This window comes from Saccopteryx bilineata, chromosome 3 (assembly GCF_036850765.1).
Source record: "Saccopteryx bilineata isolate mSacBil1 chromosome 3, mSacBil1_pri_phased_curated, whole genome shotgun sequence".
Lineage (NCBI taxonomy): Eukaryota > Metazoa > Chordata > Mammalia > Chiroptera > Emballonuridae > Saccopteryx > Saccopteryx bilineata.
The window spans coordinates 82,918,294-82,936,939 of NC_089492.1; the positions used below are offsets into that span (position 1 = coordinate 82,918,294).

The 18,646-nt window shown below is 45.3% G+C and overlaps 1 protein-coding gene across 1 annotated transcript; it reads right to left on the reverse strand.

Annotated features, from left to right (window-relative positions):
- Positions 1 to 2,139: 2,139 nt before the first annotated feature.
- Positions 2,140 to 18,273, reverse strand: TMEM64 (transmembrane protein 64). The gene is made up of 4 exons (XM_066266438.1): positions 18,123 to 18,273; positions 17,001 to 17,515; positions 8,696 to 8,851; positions 2,140 to 4,217 (listed from the first exon to the last, which is right to left on the reverse strand). Exons 1-4 carry the CDS (start codon positions 18,271 to 18,273, stop codon positions 4,029 to 4,031), a joined length of 1,011 nt encoding a protein of 336 aa, XP_066122535.1. The 3' UTR covers positions 2,140 to 4,028.
- Positions 18,274 to 18,646: the final 373 nt, after the last annotated feature.

Below are 18,646 nucleotides of genomic sequence, written 5' to 3' on the forward strand. Positions count from 1 at the left end.
TACTTAATGACCCCAAAGCCATTCATATAACTTCTATGGCAGCATACTGTTATACCTGCTCTATTTTATTACTAGTCATTGTTAGTCTCTGCCTGTGCCTGCTGTATAAATCACCTGTATCACAGGTGTGTGAGTGCAGCAGAAAACCTGCTGCAGAGAGCTTAGTACTGTAGCAGTTTCAGGCATCCGCATGGAACTTGTCCCCGCAGATAAGGGGGGATGACTCTCCAAAACAAGCTGAAGATTGGGAGCCCACGTGAGAGCATAAGACAGTCGTCTGTCCAGAGTCCCTGCCGTCACCGAGACCCTCAAGGGCTGGTTGTCAGCATGCTCCCTTCCTTCCCTGGGGCATGTTCCTCTCTCCATCACTTTACAGGACAGAAAGGGGAAAGAGAAGGGAAAGGACACATGACCTACAATGTGTCCGTAAAGTCATGGTGCACTTTTGACCGGTCACAGGAAAGTAACAAGACGATAGAAATGTGAAATCTGCACCAAAAAGGAAAACCCTCCCAGTTTCTGTAGGATGATGTGGCAGCATGTGCGTATGTGCAGATGATGACGTAACACCGTGTATACAGCGGAGCAGCCCATGGCCATGCCAGTCGAGATGTGGACGGTACAGAGGAAAGTTCAGTGTGTTCTGTGGCTCGCTAAATTCAAATCCGTGACCAAGGTGCAATGTAAATTTCGGTGCGTTTTTAACGAAGCACCACCACATAGGAATAACATTACTCGGTGGGATAAGCAGTTGAAGGAAACCGGCATTTTGGTGGAGAAACCCCGTTCTGGTAGGCCATCAGTCAGTGACGAGTCTGTAGAGGCTATACGGGATAGCTACCTAAGGAGCCCTAGAAAAATCTGTGCGTGAGCACACATCAAACTGCACTGAAGAGGTATGAAACTGGGAGAGTTTTCCTTTTATTTGGTGCAGATTTCACATTTCTATTGTCTTTTGTTGGTTTCCTGTGACCAGTCAAAAGTGCACCATGACTTTATGGACACACTGTATTTTCTCAGGCACACAGGTGGTCTGGAATTCCAATGAGCCTGAGCTTCAACTGAGTCACCTTTAGAACCATGTGTTAAATCACAGCATCCTTAGAGAATAGTTTGCAGCCATTTGAATTATTTGCAATTCCGGAGAATCAAGTTATAAATTGTTTGTGGGGTCAAGCTGATGGTTTATGTCCAATGGGAGAGGTTGTTGGGACTTCTGATGTAAATGTCCTGTGGGGCAGGTGACTCCTCCAAGGGAGACTGTCCCAGCCTAGAGATGACCTCTAAGAAAACTGTACCCTAAAACATTCGCTGTGCAGAAATCCAGTGTTCAGTCTGAACACCAGCTTGTGTTATAGTGTGCATCATTCTGATGTGGGGAGAGCCGGTCTGAAACCATGTTCTGAGCCTCACACTTGACCCTTGCAGGGGAATCATCTGAGAAAGGTTTGCAGTTGGTTACAAAGACATAAAACGAGGTGACGATGGCTCTGAAGAAACCCAGTCACTTCTAAACATAAACTCAACATGCACCTTCCAATGACAGATTTGGTTCTATTATTCTCACAAACCAAAAGTACAGCTTTCAAGTTATTTCACAAATCAGATGATCCAATGAAAGTAGACATTGAAAGCACTTTGCGCTTTCAATGATTGTATACCTGTTTTTATAAAGGTGCATCAGAAATAACTCACATAACACAACTGTCAGACTAAACAGAATGAGTAACAGTAAATCAGGAAGTCTGAAAAACTTATGAAAAGGCCCAGCAGATTAAAAACAGAACTTACTTTTTATCAGATTTAGAAATTAGGTATATTGTATGCTTTTAAAATGTGCATAAAACAACTTTGTACTGTACTTGAATAGTCCGAGAAATCTAAAGCATTTTTAAACTGTAACCAGAGGCAGTGTGGAACAGGGAAAAATCCTGTAGAAACGTGTTGCTGCCATAGGTGGGAGCCGCTGGGCAGGGCAATGCTCTGTGCCAGGCATAGGACCCCCAAGACCACCCAAGACCAGCGGCACGGCCAGCCAGAAAAGGTACCTCTGCAGGGACCTCTTCACTCTGAGGCTGACATGAGAAGGGAACACTGTGGCTTTACCTTTGTATTTCAGAAACAGTAAATCCATACTACTTTAAGTAAAAACTGATGATTTTATTTATAAAATGATAATTGGCAGAATACAGAAAAATTGCTTATCTTTTACCTTACATATTTATTTAAAGTAACAAGCAACAACTGGAAGAGCTCATTATAAACTACCAAAAGGTATCTATCTGTTTGGTGAAATTATCCAAGTTACAAAATGTTAAGTAAATAATGCACTTCAAAATACATTAAGTGGAACACAAGTAGGGAAGTAGTGATCTTAAATCAATGGTTCCTTTAACAAACTAACCAACAAACAAGGAACACAGGAAAAATCGTTGAGTTAGAAAAGAATAAATCAAATGTACTGTTCATTGTAAAACAAATAAACAACCAAAAGAACTAAACAAGTAATTAAGATTCAATAAAGAATAAGAGTATTCCAATGCTATGCTTTCCTACCAGTGAAGAAGGCAGCTTCAGAGGCTGACGTGCACAGCAGAGCGGGCAGCCTGTGCCAAGGTTCTGGCTGTGGGCATGAGCGAACCTCACTGTCGCTCGAAGGTGAGAAAACGGGATGCATCGTGAAGGGGAGGAAAATATCACAGCTGCTAGAGCAAAGACTTAACACACTGAAATCACACGCACCTCAGCCTAAGACTGGGAGAATATGCCTCCGAAGAATTAATTTGCATGTTAGCAAATCGGGGCGAAGGTTTCACCCTTGTGAAAAGGCAACAGGAAGTTGCTAAGTTAAAATCTTCTTGCCAAAAACAAGATTAAACTTTCATTTATGTCTATGTCAGTTGTAAAAAACAAAAACCCACTAACCTTTAGATTCAAAACTATATTAAAAACATAAAGTTGATAAATGGATATATGTCATATAAGTCCTGTGCCAAATTACTGGATGCTGTACCCATAAGTGCTACAAAAAAATACAGCTGACATTTCAGAATTCCTGAGTCTCATCAGAGAAAAACAAGTACTGAAAACACACAAACCTAATCGGGAGTCAGGCATTAAGTTAACGTCCTGTTTATAGTTTTAAAGCTGCAGATGACAGGGACAAATGCATACGAAGTTCAATGGAATTATAAATATGATTTTAAAGCTTGTTTTGTATAAAAGGCGTCTTGACCAAATAAGGCATTTTCAATGATGGTAAGCCCACCATCTTAAAGGAAAATGTCAAAACCTAATGGTGACTATAAAAGGAAAAAGTGTGCTTTAATGACATGCTTGCGTGGGACTGTGTGGGACAGTCCTGATGATGGACCTACGGGGGTGAAGAGATGTGGTGGGATCATTTCTCCACCTGTGCGCTGCTCGGTGGACACACAGGGGTCCTAAGAGCACTTTAGTCCCATGACCAGGATGCCAGCTTGTGTGATCGCATACACAGCCAGCAACAATGTGAAGCTTGAAGAACTACACTCCACCTAAGGTCTACGCCTGTCTCTTAACCAGAAACAGACAGGGAAGCAAAGTGGTCCCACTAACATAGTAAAACAAAACCTGAAATCTCTCTTCATCCCTTCTGGACAGACGACCAAAGCAAGGGCACCCAGTAACATTACACACTTAACACCACACACTTTCACTGCTCTTTATAAGTAGCTTTATAAATAAAGACTAACCAGAAAAATTCTTGGGCCATTTCTCTGTTCATAAGTACCCAGAAACAAAACAAAACTAAAGTGCAGACCAACAGACCTTTAAGGGTGCAGTTGAAATTGCGTTTGCATGGACACTCACACTCCGGAAAGTGATTCTCCTCTTGAAAAAGCTGTGCAATTTAAAAACCAGTCAGCTGTGTGTGCTGTAGTATAGTCAGGACTGTCTCTGCCCTGTGGGGGAGGAGGACGACAAGACAGGGACGCCACGCCTCAAACGGCACCCTGGGCTCTTGATGACCACACACTTCCCTGGGGTCACACCACGTTGATTCCGTCTCCAGGGAACACCAAGGTCCGCTTGTTGTATGGCGACCCACTGGTATTTGGCTGGATGCCTGTCACCAGTGAGGTTTTCAGTCCCATTTCACAGGCAACAATGGTCGCATTCAATTCCACCTGTGCTCGATGGATGACATAAAACATGAGGCCTATGCTTATAATAATCTGTGAACAAAATAAAACATGCCAGTTAATATTTAACAGAGAAAAAAAGGGGGGGAATAGCTCCAATAAATATTGACTTAGAAATGTTTCAAAAAGGATGTTTCTCAAATACGCTCCAGGAAGATTTTTAAGTAGTTCAGAGAGTTGTCATTTATTTTGTCCTCGGCTATCTCTAAAGGGAGTATGGGTAAAAATCTAGACATCACATGGTGTCAGATGAACACAAGGCAGTTATACACTCCTTCCAGTCCACATAAATCATGTCTGTTCCACAACAGTCAAGCCTCTTTGGACTAAAAAGCATCCTTCAAAGAATACAATTTGCACAACAGAAGTAACAGCTGGATGAACTCCACTGATGACAATAACACAGCTTACATCTCTGCACAGCTACAAAGTCCACAGGTATTCCTGGGCCACGCAGAAGCACCAACATCTGCAAATGAAATACCTAGTAGCCAAGATTAGAAATGTTGAGAACCACTTGAAAACTGAAATACCAATGAACTACAAAAATTAACAAGATTGTGAATATGGAATTGTCTATACCAGGAGTCCCCAAACTTTTTACACAGGGGGCCAGTTCACTGTCCCTCAGACCATTGGAGGGCCGGACTATAAAAAAAACTATGAACAAATCCCTATGCATACTTCACATATCTTATTTTAAGTAAAAAAACAAAATGGGAACAAATACAATATTTAAAATAAAGAACAAATTTAAATCAACAAACTGACCAGTATTTCAATGGGAACTATACTCCTCTCACTGACCACCAATGAAAGAGGTGCCCCTTCCAGAAGTGTGGTGGGGGCCGGGTAAATGGCCTCAGGGGGCTGCATGTGGCCCGCGGGCCGTAGTTTGGGGGTCCCTGGTCTATACTTAGGAACAAAGACACAACACAATGGGGTTGGAAACACCAGTTAAAGGAATCCTCAAGGGAGTGTCACAGGGGAAGTTGGGTCCCAGAACTGGTTTGGTTTAGCCCCTCAGCAGTGATGTGATCTCCGTGAAGTCCCTTCAGTCATGTGGCTTTGGTTTCTCTGTTCAACAGGAAGCTGTGGTCCCCGTGCTACAAGTCAGCACCCACATCATCAGAATGTCGTAACAGCCTCTTCTCAGTGGTGTTTAGAGAAATCATTTGTGAGTTGGTTCTCTGGAGCTTGCAGCAAATGTTCTGAGAGAAACGAGGGAAGCAGGTGCTGTGTAATGTGTCCAAGGCTGCTTGAACCACAGATGACCCTATGCCATACCACTGCTATATCAAGCCTACCCTAATTATACCCGTTTTATGGGGAGAGTGTCCTAACTCCAATCATTGAAAGTGGTGGTGGAGGGGTGGAGGCAGGTGGCTGCTGGGGGTGAGGCAGGTTGGGGAGACTTGGAATTTGGTCAATCTCCCAATCATGAAATAATACCATCACTCAATGCAATTCTAAGCACATTATTTCAAAGGTGAGCCTCTGAGTCTTGTGTTTGTCCTCTAACATGTTAATTCTTAAAAACATAAGACATATGATTGAAAACCTTCAGTCTGATCCTTGGCAGTGCCGAGCGGTTGCATCTGGAGCTGGAGCCGCTGTCAGAACAACAGGCCCAGCGTGCGGATATATGGGTTTCGATTCCCAGTCAGGACACAAGTGAGAAGAGACCAACTGCTCCTCCTCCTCTCCCTCTCCCCTTCTTCTCCTCCTGCAACCAGTGGCTTGACTGATTCAAGCATCAGCCCCAGGCGCTGAGGATAGCTTGGTTGATTCAACATTGGCCCCAGATGGGGGTCCTGGTTGAGGCATGTTTGAGAGTCTATCTCCTCTCCTCTCACTTAAAAATAAACAAACAAATAAATAAGTAAATAAAGCAAGCAAGCAATGGGGAGGGACGTCTACAGGGTGAGGGGCTGAGCCCTGTTGGGGGTGCACTGGATGTGCGCGCAGGAAGCTGGTCTGAAATGTGCAGTGAGGGCTCATACACCTGCACAGCAGCCACACAGTGCCATGTGGCAGGACAGAGAGCTCACAGTGAGAGCAGACAGGCAGATACAGGCCTGAGGACACAGGTTTAGGGACAGAGAGGACGGTTCTGGACAATGGGCTGGGAAGTGATGCTAAAGGAAGGTGCCCTGGTTCCACAGTCTGACTGAGACAGGAGTGTGACAGCTTCTGGGAGCATGTGGCGAGGCCACAGGAAGGCAGCTCTTGACCCACAGGCAAACCTTTCAGTCCCCAGCCTGGTGAGCTGCTCCGTCCACGTGGGATTCTCCCCACGTGCCCTCTGGACCCTGGCGGTCTGTCCTAACTCTCCACATGTGGCTTTGAGCCCAGTGCAGTATAGAAAAAACTACTTCTAAAAGTTTCTATATGAAAACAAAAGCCTTTAACACAGGTGGCAGGACCAGTCTTACACAGAAAGACAGGATCTCTTCACCACCAACTGGAAAGTGAGCAAAACACAGAGGTTAGCAGATTTCTCAGATGGAGATGGAGGGGTTTCCACGTGAAGATCCGACTTTTCTGTTAACTGAGAAGAATGTGGAGAGTGGAGGGAAGCAGGGTAGACGTAGAGATGGTGGGAAGGGGTCGCTGAGGAAACGCTGGAATATGGCGGTGTGAGGACCAGCTGACGCCCCCATCGGTTGGCCATACGACTTCCCCAGAGGGGCAGGGGCAAAGCAGAGATGAGACTCCTGCCGGGTCGGGGCTCTGGCTGGCAGGTGCAGACACACAGGGCACGGACAAGTGACTGAATGGCCCAATGTGGGATCCCAGCTGGCGCCCCTTTAAGCTGTGGGGGCTGCTGTCCAAATTCATGGACACTGGACTCTGAAGGAAGCTCCCAACCAATGCAGATTTGTGGCTCATTTCTAGCAAATGTGAGGAAGTCATGAGGACCCCGACTCCACCAGCGGTGACCTGATCTCCCTTCGTCTCCCGTGCTGGTGTCCCTTCACGGTGACTTCTTTTGCCTCTTTCCATCTCTCCACGCATCTTCTGTAAGCTAAACCTGTCCTTTCAGAAACAAGTTCAGCTGATGTGACATTAATAGGTCAGATCCAGGCATAAATATGTCTTCACTTTTTTTTGGTTGTGGTGGCGGCTGATTTTCAGCAATGCCTGGATTAAGAAATATTTGCCCCCTCCCCACTCTCTTTTGTATACTAAGGTTAAATTTGCCAGCTCACGCAAAGAGGTGAGAGATCAGCGGGAAAGCAGATCCCAGAGATAAGACACCACTGGCGACACATGAGCCCTGTCCTGCTGGGACCACAGCCACCACAGCAGGTCGTTACTGAGATGCGCAGAACAAGAAGAGCCAGACATTGAAAACCTCTGAGCGCTGCTCACGCGAGGACGTCTAACCACTCAGACATATGTAAGGAAGAGAAGAGGTCTCAAATGGACTACTCATTTTCAAGAAACTAGAAAAACAAAATGTGCTTAAATTTATACCCCCCCAAAAAAATCTGAGAATGAGGTGTACATGCAAATCTTATAGTACCTCTAAATAAACTATAGATATAGTGCACAGAAAATGTAATAATTGATTAGCATTAATAAAAATCAACCATAATAAAAACTATAAACCAAGATTCAGGTTATCTAAAATACATATAGAGAACTCTGAAGAAAAAATAGTAAAGGAAAAACACCTGACTCCACAAATATCAAAAACATTAGTTTTTTGTGACTCATCTTTTACCGAGAACTCTTTCTGGTTCACTGGGAACACTGCTGAGCCTGCTGCTCCCTGAGCCTGCGTGGCATGAGCACACAGGTCTCTCCAGCTTTATCTCTCAGTGAGCCACCGGTACGACCCACAGCACCTCACACGCTCGAGAACAATGCCACGAACAGGATACCACATGGTCAAGAGCAGTGTGAATTAAATAAGCACAGGACCAACAACTTAGCCGGTCGTGTTGCTAGTATTTCCTGCTCAGCAGACTAAAGTGCAGTGGGCATGAGCACAGATGGCCTGTGCTCTGGCCCTGCCCCCCCTGCAGCTATGCCTGACACAAAGTAGGACCTACGGGGCTGCTCACTGGGGATCAGCATGTGCCCTGAGTTTCCCTTGGAGCCAGTGTTTCTGCCATGGCTAATTTCAAGCTGCCCATGTGACGTCACAGGGGGAGGAGTTGGGAAGAGACGTCCACGGTGGGCCTGAGATGACAGAGGTGCAGACTTCCCAGGGTTCTGGGGAAGTCACGTGAGCTTAAACACGTGGCACGTGAAGACTAGGTAAAAGTCCACTGCTGTCTTCATCCTCATTGTCCTCACTTACTTATCAAAACTGACGGCGATTTTATATTTCAGTGAGTCTCAGGAATGAGAAATGCAAGTGTTGTCAAAATAAAGTATTAAGTATAATTTTTTTAAAAAGATGCAAAAAGAAAAATCCTCTTATTTTCAGTAAAATGTTAGATTTGAATCAGCAATGCCATAAGAGAGAAAAAAAAGACAACCACTGGCTTTAAACTCACCTGTAAACAAAACACAAAATATCCACTAACAGTCTGTTCTGCGATGACATCTTCCATTGTCCGCAGAGTGGTACCCAGGTAAGAATTCAGGAGCTGGGTCGGGAGTAGCCCGACCGAAGATGCCATCAGATAGTTGGGTAGGGACAGATCTGTCATCTAGACCAGAGGAGAGAGAGTAGAACGACTCAGTACTGAGGAAACTTCCAATTTCACATAAACCTGTGTGCACAAGTCTTGGTAGTGATTTTTCCTCTGGAGAGGAGGGAGCTGAAATATTTTACAAGGACCTGATTTTTAAAGACAATTATGAAGGGAATACATGTACACCATGTAGATTTAGAATGAAATAAAGTTAAAAATTTTTAATATCCTATCACTCTACCATTGAAAGATAACACTCATGACTGTCTTTTCTTACATGTACATAAATGTGCACACATGGACCACTCTGTAAAGTCTTCCTTGTGTCACCAGCCCTAACAAGCACACTTAAGGCCCTTGCGGACCCTGGAATGGCCTCCAGTGCTGACCCATCAGTGCCCTGTCTCTTGAGTATCAGTGGGCATCAGTGTTTCGTCTGTAAAATGAGGGTAATAACCACCACCCTAGAGGGCTTATGATCAGAAATTATCTGTACAGTATCTAGCAAATGCCTAGCACATGACTGACATGCAGAAAAGGCAGAAATTATCATTATGCAATCACACTGCCACTGTGCAGATGCAGCTCAGTTTAACCATTCTGTTGTGAAACATTTGAATGACTACTTTGTCTTTTTTGCCATTATAAATTTTAAGAAACAATAATTGAAACCTGTGTACAGTAACTTCACTACACTAACCAGAAGAGGAGGCAGTGTCTCAACTATTCCGCAAAACCCACCTCGCAGTCCTCACACCCGTGTGATTCTTCCCTGCACTTACTCTGAGCACAGATCACAACAGAAGTGACAAAACATCACTTTCAAGATTGGGTTACAAAAAACTAGAACTTCTCACTCTCCCTGTAGTAGGCAAGCTACCCTGTAATCAGTTGCTCCTTGGGGAGGCCCACAGGCCAGGAACTGATGTCTTCAGCTGGCAGGGGCAGAGACCTGAGGCTTGCCCAGAGGCAAACTCTGCCTTGGTCAAGCTAGATCAGTGGTCCCCAACCTTTTTTGGGCCACGGACCGGTTTAATGTCAGAAAATATTTTCACGAACTGGCCTTTAGGGTGGGACGGATAAATGTATCACGTGACCGAGACAAGCGTCAAGAGTGAGTCTTAGACGGATATAACAGAAGGAATCTGGTCATTTTTTAAAAAATAAAACATCGTTCAGGCTTAAATATAAATAAAATGGAAATAATGTAAGCTATTTATTCTTTCTCTGCAGACCAGTACCAAATGGCCCATGGAACCATACCGGTCCGCGGCCCGGGGGTTGGGGACCACTGACCTAGATGATGGCAGCCCTGGGCACTACCCTGACCTAGTCAGAGTCACCATTCATACAGCACAGAGATGCTCGACTCACAAGAACTCTGAGATGATGTTTACCCTGGAAGCCACCCAGGTTTGGAGGAATCTGTTACACAACAATAAGTGACTCATACACAGTACATTTCCTTTTTTTTTTAAAGATAAATCACTAAGAGTGGCATTACTGGATTAACTGTAAAAATTCTTCCCCAAAACGTCTACAGTGATTTACAATCCTAGCAGTTATATTAGTGTCCATATATCAGATCAACTCTATAAGTATGAAATTTCAACCTTTCCAAGTTTGACAGGACTAAAAATATTTCATCATTGTTTAATCTGTACTATTTTAATTTATAGTGATATTCATTTGCAACCTTTTGACTGTTAAATGTGGCCAGTATATTCCTCTGTAGCATCATGTTATAAATCCATGTTTTGACATACAAGTTGTTCCTACATCTTTCTGTAATCAAATGTCTTCAATCTTTCCCTCTGGTGTTTCCACTGCTTCTAGCCTCTGAAAGTCTCTTTAGATCCCAGTGTCTTTACTATATTTCTTTTATGATTGTATTTTCCTTTGTAACATTTACCACTTATTCTATTAATTTTTTTGGCTTAAACATGAAAATATACAGGAGAGGATATAGTCTATTCCTCCCCTTCCCCAGTAACTAATATTCCTAGCATTACTTGTGGAATATTAATATTAATATTCCACATTGATATTAATAATAATTAATATTAATATTCCACAAGTAATGCTATTAATAAATTCTAATAATATAACCTATTAATATTCAAAATGAATAACTGGATATAAAGGGTCTATTTGGGATCTAATATGGTCCACTGATATCTTAAATCTTGTATTGTACAGACTATCAGTTAATATTTAATAATTTACCATCTTCCAAACCTCTTTATTTCTTTTTAAAATTTTCATAGCTATGCTTTCCTGTTTATTCTCACAGATAAATTTTAGGAATACTCCGTCATTCAAAAAAAATCAATTTTATATGAGATTGAAGTAAATTTATAAATTAGTCTGGATAGAGCTGAAATCTCCAGAATATTCAGCATTCTTATCCAAAGTATTTCCATACTTTCTCAGAACCTTTTACTGAAGTTTAGTTTTATTCATATATACCATGCATGTTGTTCACTGATTTCTAAGCATTTTATATGGTTGTTGCTAATGCTGTTAACTTTGAGAATAACTCTTTCATCCACCCCGGTATCACTAGTAAGTGGAAGGCCCAGTACTTTGACAGAGTAACCTATAGTTCCCCTTGCACTACAGTCATTCTTTCAGCACAGCTACATTCATCCGCGCTCACTGATGATTAACTAGAGGCAGCATGCAGGTTTGGAAGGAAGTTCACAGCCCCCTGAACAATTCCTGACCTGGCTTCTGTTCCACCAAGATCTCAGTAGGCACCTACGGAGACAGGAAGTGAGATACAGCTCACCTGCCCTGATGGGTCAGACATGACACATATCAGTGCACTCAGAAACCAGAGGGGGCGCTGGGTGTGCAGAGCACCAAAAAGTGAACAGGACTAATACTGGCTGCAGGAACGGGACCAGGGGCAACCTTGTGGACAAGGCATTGGGACAACTCTGAAAGCTACATCTGATCTGCCAGGCAGGCACGAGGAAGGTGGCATCTCTAGGAAGAGAATGAACAGGAAGAGGACACCGGGCAGGAAAGCACAGGCCATAGTGGACACTGGCGTGTGGTCTGGGCTGTTTCTAGAGCACGTGCACAGGTTCCTCTACAACAAAGACCAGACAGCTACGTGGATGAGCCTGGGGGGCCTCAGGGTGACACTGGCGGGGATCTAGTTTAGGAATGGCGTGAATGGGGCTGTTAGGAAGGTTCCTGTCAGTCTAGAGCACTTACAGGAATAAAGATCTTTCTTTAGAATAAACATGTCAAATATATAAAATACACAAAAATGAATCTCATAATATTATATTACAGTTAGTAATAAAACATTACATGATTGGAAGTTATCTTTAAAGTAAATATTTAAGTGACAAAATGTCAGAATGCAAAGAATCAGTCCATAGTCTAAATCAGTGGTTAGCAACTGCCGGTCCGTGTGAGTTAACTTTACACCCTGTTGTTGTACAAAGATTACAGAGTTGGAACACACGGGTCTAAATGTAATGAAATTTCTCTGAATAGTTAAAAAGATCTTCTTTGTAGAGTATGACAAATTATAGGTTTATAATTTTTACTCATTCAACAAAAATCAATGCCATCTGTGCAGATGGCCCCATCTATGCAGACAGACACAAAGACTGAAAGCCAGGGCTCTGTGTGAGCTGAGTCTTGCAGCGCACCTAATGACAACATGCTCACTACGGGAGGTCACAAAGGTCATTTATAACATTTACTCATAACATTATATAAGAAAAGCAATTAATAAATGCAAAGACTAGAAAAATAAATGCTAGTGCTAATGACTGTTCTCTTCAAGTAAAGATAACTTATACTTTTCAAAATGAAGACTTTGTAGATAGAAAAAACAAAACACTGTTAAAATTTTAAAAAGACCTCTCTGCTTTTAAAGACTTTCCTTTTAAATCTAGGAAGTGTAGTGAGACATCCATATATGTGTTACTATTGTACAATATAACAGGCTAGAGACACAGGTTTATGAACTGTAAGCCCACATGACAATGGAACCAGGTCTCTGCAAAACCCAGCTCTCAGACCAGCAGGCCCGGGGAGTTCACGACTGTCCCATCTACCAGCCTTGGGCTCTCCAGCTACTTAATACACACTCTGTGCCTCGACTGCCTTAGCTGTTCGTGAGGATTAGCGTTGATGTGAGCGTTAAATAACATGCATGTTAGAAGAACAGGGGCTAGCACTTAGTAAGTGCACTATAAATATTTGTTAAATTTTTAAAAAAGCCTCTGAGTGTCAATGTTCCCGTTTGGGAATGCACATGATGAAGATAATAGTCTTTGATGAGCAAACTCTGTATTTCATCAGAGCTACACACAGGTATTAGACCATGTTTTACAACAGAAACCTTGGCTCAAAAGCGTAACTATAAATAACTTAAGATGTCACAGTAAATGTTAGAACCAAGCCTGATTTCAACTGTGTGACATGTCCCCTACAGAACTCGCCTCCCCTTCACTGGCACCCCCTTGAAGGATTGCTGAAGCTGATGAAGGGATTTCATGTACGAAATTTCAGTTCTGCAAACTGTGACACAGTATACACAAAAATAACGGGCTCTCTTATACTATGGTCTATGTTTTTAATTTGAATTTATTTTAGGTTTCAAAGATTTAACAATAATTAAAACAAAATTTTCTATGTGGATTTAAGGGCTAGAATCTACCAACGTCTTGACGTTTAAGTTTTTCTAAAACCAACGTGAAAAAGAGACAGAATGATGTTTAGGATCTCGTGGGGAATGAGAACAACAAAATCAAACCCTTCTGGAAGCCGCAAGCACTGATGTAAATACTGTTACCTACAGCAACAAATGATCGTGTAATATTTTTTGAATTAAAGGTGACATTTCACAGGTGATAACTTTAAACTGTCAAAGTCCAGATGTCTCCAAGAGGACATCTTAAAGGAGACCTTACAAGAATAATTTAATGCTTACTAAATACAGATTGAGACGTTATTCTTGTGAATGTTTCCAATTTCCTACTTTATCAACAATTTCCTTCTACAGAACTTGATTCTTTTATGATTCCATAAGCTCCTATATCCCACCAACTCTCCTTTCTTATTGAACCAGTTTCCTTTTCCAGCAAATGATACAGAGGGGAATCTGAAGTGGCAAGGGTATGGACTAGGCATGTTCAATTGATTCAGAATTGCCTTGTTTACCTTTTGGAGTGCAGAGGATTAAATACATCCAAGGGCACTTTTTGTTTTGGAATGGCTGGGAGGCTGGAAAGTAAACTATAAAGGTTTGGATTTTGTCCTGAGGGGACAAGAAAACCCACGTCAGGGTTCCTGCAGGGGAGTACCAAGATCACACCTGGGGACAGTAATCCCTACAGAAACAAGGCTCCTAGAAAACAAAGGTGGAAAGCTTCAACTATTTCCCAGTAGACGAATGGGTGCATGACTAAGAGGGAAAAATTTTAAATACGAACATGGGAAGTTATATTTCTTATGATCTCAAAACGGATTCCCTGAAGTGTTACATAGTTATTTTCTATTTAGTTTCCCAAGTGGCTGTCAGTGTGAGGCCACCAGTGCCACCACTGGTAACAGGACTGCTGAGTTATCAGTGCTGACCAGTGCCAGGGAAGACACCACCTTCACCTTGGCTGTCCTTGCTAACCCTCACTCAGTGGACATCACCAGGGCTGTCTGTGTCCAGCCTATGCCTCTCAGACCACTATACTTCAGTCCTCCTTGAGGTAAGCCCAGATACATTTCCTTATTCGTGGGCATTGAGAAAATGAGTTTTAAGTAGAATGGGGGGGGGGGGCAGGATAATTTAAAACACAGGAAGAAGGGAAGACAACGAGCAATATGCCTGGAAAGGAGGACACGGTGGGCAGACACAAGAGTAGGAGAGGACAGGGTAGGGGGTGGAGTAAAGGTCTCAAGTCAGAAGGGAAATTGCAGTTTTTACTCTCAGACCCTGGGTGAATTCAGTAAACCGTCAGGTTGAATAAGGGACATGGGCAAGACGCAGACCACATCCAATGGCTCCACAACGCTCTCTGTGCCGAGGAAGAATTTTACAGTCTGATGCACCTAACTAGCCAATCGTGGGCTCACACCTCAGCTCTGCTACAGGGGAGGTGGCTTACCCTGAACAAGCTCCTGCACAACTGAGCCTCCATTTCTTCCTCTGTAAAATTGTGCCAATAATACCTATTTCAAAACATTTTTCTTTCTTTTTTTTCTTGACCTCACAACACCAAATTGAGAGTTGTCCCTGGTCAAGCTCAGTTTCAACTACATAACTGCCTTAATTTTCACAAAGTACATCTTATTCACTTATGTTAAAGAGACATTATCAAAAATCCCTTATTTTTAATTAATAAATATGTAATGAGTAATTATTCCTTACTATATGCCCAGAATGAAGAAACAGAACCATGGTTGAGATCCTATCATCAGACTATATAGTACAAAGTTTGAAGCCATCACTTATTTACTAGCTAGGTGACCTTGGGTAACAACAGTAATGGTGACTAAGGCCCAGATGTGCATGTTTGTTAAGCCAGGCTCTGTTGCATGCACTTACCTGATGTAATCTTCTCAGTAATCCTATGGAATAGGTACCACTACTTTCCCCACTTTACAAACAAGAAACTGGACTACAGAAAGCATAAGCAGCTTGACCAAGGTCAACAATCTGAGTGCAGCACTCAGGACACCAGCCCTGTGCTTCTCATGGTCAGACAACAGGATACATGTTACAGGATACGTTTAATCACTTTCTGCACGGCTGGTGTAAAGGTTAGAGCAGTCAATGAAAGAACCCAGGACAGCAGGCACATAGTAGGTAGACAAGAAAGTTACAAAGATGACAAAGATACAACTACAGGAGCACTCAGCAAACAATGAAACTATTCAGCTTCCTCAGTCCCAATTGTGGTTCAAAGTCTTAGGACACTTGATCTGTTATTACCAGAGCATGATGAAAGTTCATATTTATACTTTCTACTGTAGGAGGTTGCGAAAGGGGAAAATTTAAGGCTGAGATGCTAGAGATAACCCCTTGTCTACCTCCAGGCCTCCACCAAAACTCAGTCTACAATCATTGAGGCTGCTGGTTATCAGCAACAAGATTTGCAAAGGGTTTTCAAAAAAAAAGGAAGTAAGTTATCTTCATTTTGTCCCAAAGAGGTAAGCTGTTTAGAATTACTCAATACAAAACAAGAAAGTTTCTAGACTAAAAATGAGTTATTTTTCTAAACAAGTGTGTCAGAATCACTAACAATATAAAATGCATGCATGCATTTGGTTTTGAATGCTGTCTCTTTACTTCCATAGTTTCTTAAGTCTAGCTGCAGGGCTGAGGGCCCAAAAATCTCTAGGAACTCTGTAGAATCACTTAATTTGGGGAACTCGGTAATCTAGTTCAACCCCTTCACTTGAGCAAAAGGAAACCACCGGCAGATAGCTTAGTAATGTGTTCCCAAGTCACCAGGTGTGTGCAGAGTAGTCCTTTCTGGCCCTGGAACGTCTTCTCAGGAGTCGGGTTTCTACAACCATTTAGCTGCAGGAAGGTGCAGGCTAGCTGCAGGAATCTAAGTGCAACAGCAGCACGTCCAGGGCAAAAAGCCTGGGGGTGTGCACAGGGAAAAAACATGCTCACTGGGGGCCCAGTCCAGTCACTCGATAATTTCAAAATCAAGCTCCTTCAAAGAAAGATAAGCAGGAGGGTGTTCATCTCTACACTGTATTAAAACAAATTGCGGGATGAAGAAAAGGGCTGTTTCAAGTAGGAAACTTAAGATTATGGAGTGTGCAGCTGACGGTCCCACTGTTATTAAACACTGGACTCAAACTGATGTCGGCGACAGAGACGACTTAAGAATGCAGCTGTTCCTCCCCAGCTGTCGCGACTCTACTAGCGATGTCAAAGGAACATTTCCATTCATCTGCACTCACAGTGACAGGGGCTGTTCTGTATGAACCAGACTCATGCGAAGGGGGGCATTCTTGCTCTGCCAGACCTCCCACGGAGGCCCGACCCGGCCCAGGCCGACAGGGTGTCCCTGTAACTCCTGCCGCGGTTGCCTCTCGCAGGCATTGGCCACAGGCAGCAGCACCTTGCCGGCCGTCCCACCGCTCGGCACAGTGACGGAGCGGGGCCGGGGACGCCACTCACCGAGAACACCGCGTTCTGCAGCCCGAAAGGGATGGGGGTTAGCCTGGCCAGCGCCACCACTTTGAGGCCGCCGGCGCCCTCCACCACGCGGACAACCGCGCTCAGCCGCTCGCTGCCCCGCACCCGGTCGGCCACGCGCGCCGCCAGAAGCCGCCGGCACACCACGTGCGCGACGCCGGTGCCGAACAGGACGCCTGCCGCCACGAGCGCCATTCCCAGCACGAAGCCGTACAGGTAGCCGGCAGCCACGCTGAGCACCATGTAGCCCCAGGCGCAGGGGAACGACACTGCCACGAAGCCCAGCACAAAGAGCAGCAGGCCCAGCGGCGGTGGCAGGCCCTCGGCCCAGAGCAGCAGGTGCTGCAGCCAGCGGCGAGCCAGCGCCAGCGAGGCCAGGCCCAGCGCGGCAAGTACGCAGCCCAGCGCCAGGCCCCGGCAGCCGCAGCGCGCGCGCCCCAACTCGGCCACGCTGCCCGCCGCGCCGCCGCCCCCGAGCCGCCCGCGGGGGCCGCGCCCTCAGCCGGCAGTTCTGGGGCCGCGGGCGGGCCGGGCGCCCAGACCGGCGCCGAGAGGGAGGCGGCCCCGGGGTCCCCGCGCCCGCCCTCCGCAGGGCCCGGCAGTTCTGAGTCCGCGCGCGCGGCCCTCAGCCGGCTAGTCTCGCCGCCGCGGAGCCCGTGAGGCGGCGACCCCCCATGACGCGCGTCCGCTTAGGTCGGGCAGACCCCGGAGGGACCCGGCGACGGACGAAGGTCAAGCGAGGGGGCTGTCCCGCCGAGAGTGAAAAACTCCAGACCCTGAGGGGCGAGCCCGCCCATTTCCGGGCAGGGGCGGGCCATCGGGCGCTCGGTGCTAGAGCTGCTCTCTAGCCCCACCCCTTGTGGCGCACAGCACCGCCTATGTGACGCACGGCACCGCCCCTCGTGGCGCAAAGCGTCGCCGTGCCGCAGGGCGCAGGTCTGGGGACCGGCTCTAGTCACTGTGGGTGTCACTGCGTGACCCCGCGGTCACATCTCTCTCTGGGACACGCGGTGTGCTGCGAAGAGAACTCACTAGGCGCTTAGCTGCCCAGATGGCGAGGTCCCGCGCGGGTTTCAGGTCACTGCCACCTGGGCGGTGACCTACCGACCCTCGAGCCTGCGGAGTCCGGCACTGAGACACGGGCCTCTGCGCTCCCCTTGACCTTCCAACCCGAAGTCCGGCGGGGCGCTGTAAGTACAGCGCTAGTCAGGGCCGCACCGCGGAGACGCCGTGTGTTGCGCGAATGAAGCATCATAGTTCCTAGGGTCGTCACGCAGGCGGGAGGACCACAAGGGAGACCAAGAAGCTACAAACCAAGAAGACAGAGCATCTGCCGGGGGCGACTGATAGGACATAGGGAGGGAGGGGCCAGGAGGCAGACGTCACACCTGGTCAGAGGGAATGGGTGCCGGGCTGCTTATAAAAAGGTGATGGGGTTACAGAAAAACTCGTGGACACAACAGCATGTGACTATCAGAGGAAAAGGGGGGTGGGGGAGGTAGAAGAGGGTATGAGGGGTAAGATGGTGATGGAGGGACACTTAAGTGGTGAACACACCATACAACATACAGATGATGTATTATAGACTTGTACATCTGAAATGTATGTAATTTTACTAACCAGTGTCG